This window comes from Olea europaea, unplaced genomic scaffold, assembly GCF_002742605.1.
Source record: "Olea europaea var. sylvestris unplaced genomic scaffold, O_europaea_v1 scaffold21749, whole genome shotgun sequence".
NCBI classification, from domain to species: domain Eukaryota; kingdom Viridiplantae; phylum Streptophyta; class Magnoliopsida; order Lamiales; family Oleaceae; genus Olea; species Olea europaea.
Genome location: NW_019239747.1, coordinates 1 through 1,813, shown reverse-complemented (window position 1 = coordinate 1,813; position 1,813 = coordinate 1). Strand labels below are relative to the sequence as shown.

Genomic DNA, 1,813 nt, shown 5'->3' with positions numbered 1-1,813 from the left:
TGTTCCTGACACCTATAGCAGCACCCATGCGCTCCAGTATCGTGTATCCAGATTTTGGGGTGAATAACTTTCAGATCAAGCCAAATTGGATTAACTTGATGAGCAACACCTTGCAATTCTACGGGCTACCTCAAGAGAATCCAAACATGCATATTTCTAGATTTCTCAGAAACTGTCAGAACTTTCATGCTCCAGGAGTCAATGAAGATGCTATTAAACTACGACTATTCCCATTTACATTGAGAGATGCTGCATTGGAGTGGTTAGATGCTGAGCCTCACGCTAGCATTACTACATGGGAAGAACTAATCAGGAAGTTCTGTAATAACTTTTTCCCACCAGCGAGGGTAGCTAAAATCAGATTAGAAATTCAGACTTTTCAACAGAAAGAGGGAGAAAGCTATCATGAAGCATGGAATAGGTTTAATGAGTTGATGAGAAAATGCCCAAACCATGGAATTACTATAGGTAATCAAGTGCAGTACTTCTACACTGGACTTACACCACTGTCAAAATCTCAAGTCGATGCCTCAGCTGGAGGATCAATTATAGGAAAATCTGTGCAACAAACCATGGAACTGTTTGAGTTGATTGCCACTACACATTCCATGTTCTCATCGGAAAGAGTGGCGCCACCGAAGACAGGAGGAATGTATGAGTTAGATAGCGCAACAGCTACCAACGACCAAATAGTGGCATTGACAAAACAAGTGGAGTTATTGGTGAAATCACAAACGAAAGGAGCACACGCAGTGACAGCTGGTCCATCATGCGAGAACTGCAGGGCTAATCATATGACAGAAAACTGCACATCTATAGGCTATCCCGACGAGCAGGTCAATTTCATTCAGAATGGGTCTCGAAATCTTAATCCATTTGCTCAAACATACAACCCAGGATGGAGACAGCACCCAAATTTCAGATGGTCAGATAATCAACAAGGGAACAATTCAAATAATGCCCAACAAGAGAAAAAACCAAGTTTGGGAGAGATGTTCAACCAGTATATGCAGAAGACTGACAAGGTGTTTCAGCAGATTGACACTAATTTTCAGAATCAGCAAGCATCAATCAAGAAGTTGGAAACACAAATTGATCAAATAGCTCAACAGCTTGAAGAACGCCCACAAGGGACATTGCCAGGAAATACAATGGTCAATCCAAAAGAGCAAGTGCAAGCTATAACTACCAAGAGTGGGGTGCAACTTCCAGAAATTCATGTGAAGAGACCTGAGCGAAAAGAAAAGGAAAAAATGGGTGAAGAGGCTGGGAAAGAAATAGAGTTTGAACAACCAACTGACAAGGAAAACGAAAGGAAGGAAAAACCTGCAGTGAGAGCACCCAGCCCCGTGAAGGCTTATGTGCCACCAATTCTATTCCCTCAAAGGTTACAAAGAAAAAAGTTGGATAATCAGTTTGCCAAGTTTGTGGAGATTTTCAAGAAACTGCACATCAATATTCCTTTCGCAGACGCAATTGCCCAAATGCCCAGCTATGCAAAATTCTTGAAAGAAATCCTATCTAACAAAAGGAAGTTGGAAGAACATGAGACAGTATGCTTGAACGAGGAGTGCAGTGCAATACTATTGAGAAAGCTACCTCCTAAACTAAAAGACCCAGGGAGTTTCACTATACCTTGCACAATTGGTTCTAATTTCTTTGAACATTCTTTATGTGATTTAGGTGCCAGTGTTAATTTGATGTCTCTCTCTGTTTATAGGTCTATTGGCTTAGGAGAAGCAAAACCTACAACAATCTCGTTGCAACTGGCAGACAGATCGATCAAACGACCAAAGGGAATTATTGAAGATGT

At 41.3% G+C, this 1,813-nt stretch overlaps 1 protein-coding gene across 1 annotated transcript; it reads left to right on the top strand.

Moving 5' to 3' along the window:
• Positions 1–26: 26 nt before the first annotated feature.
• On the top strand, positions 27–1,769 carry LOC111380597 (the record flags this gene model as incomplete). The annotated part of the gene is made up of 2 exons (XM_023004198.1): positions 27–1,575; positions 1,684–1,769. Coding segments are annotated over exons 1-2 (1,635 nt in total), but the record flags the coding sequence as incomplete, so codon positions are not given.
• Between the last annotated feature and the right edge of the window lie 44 nt (positions 1,770–1,813).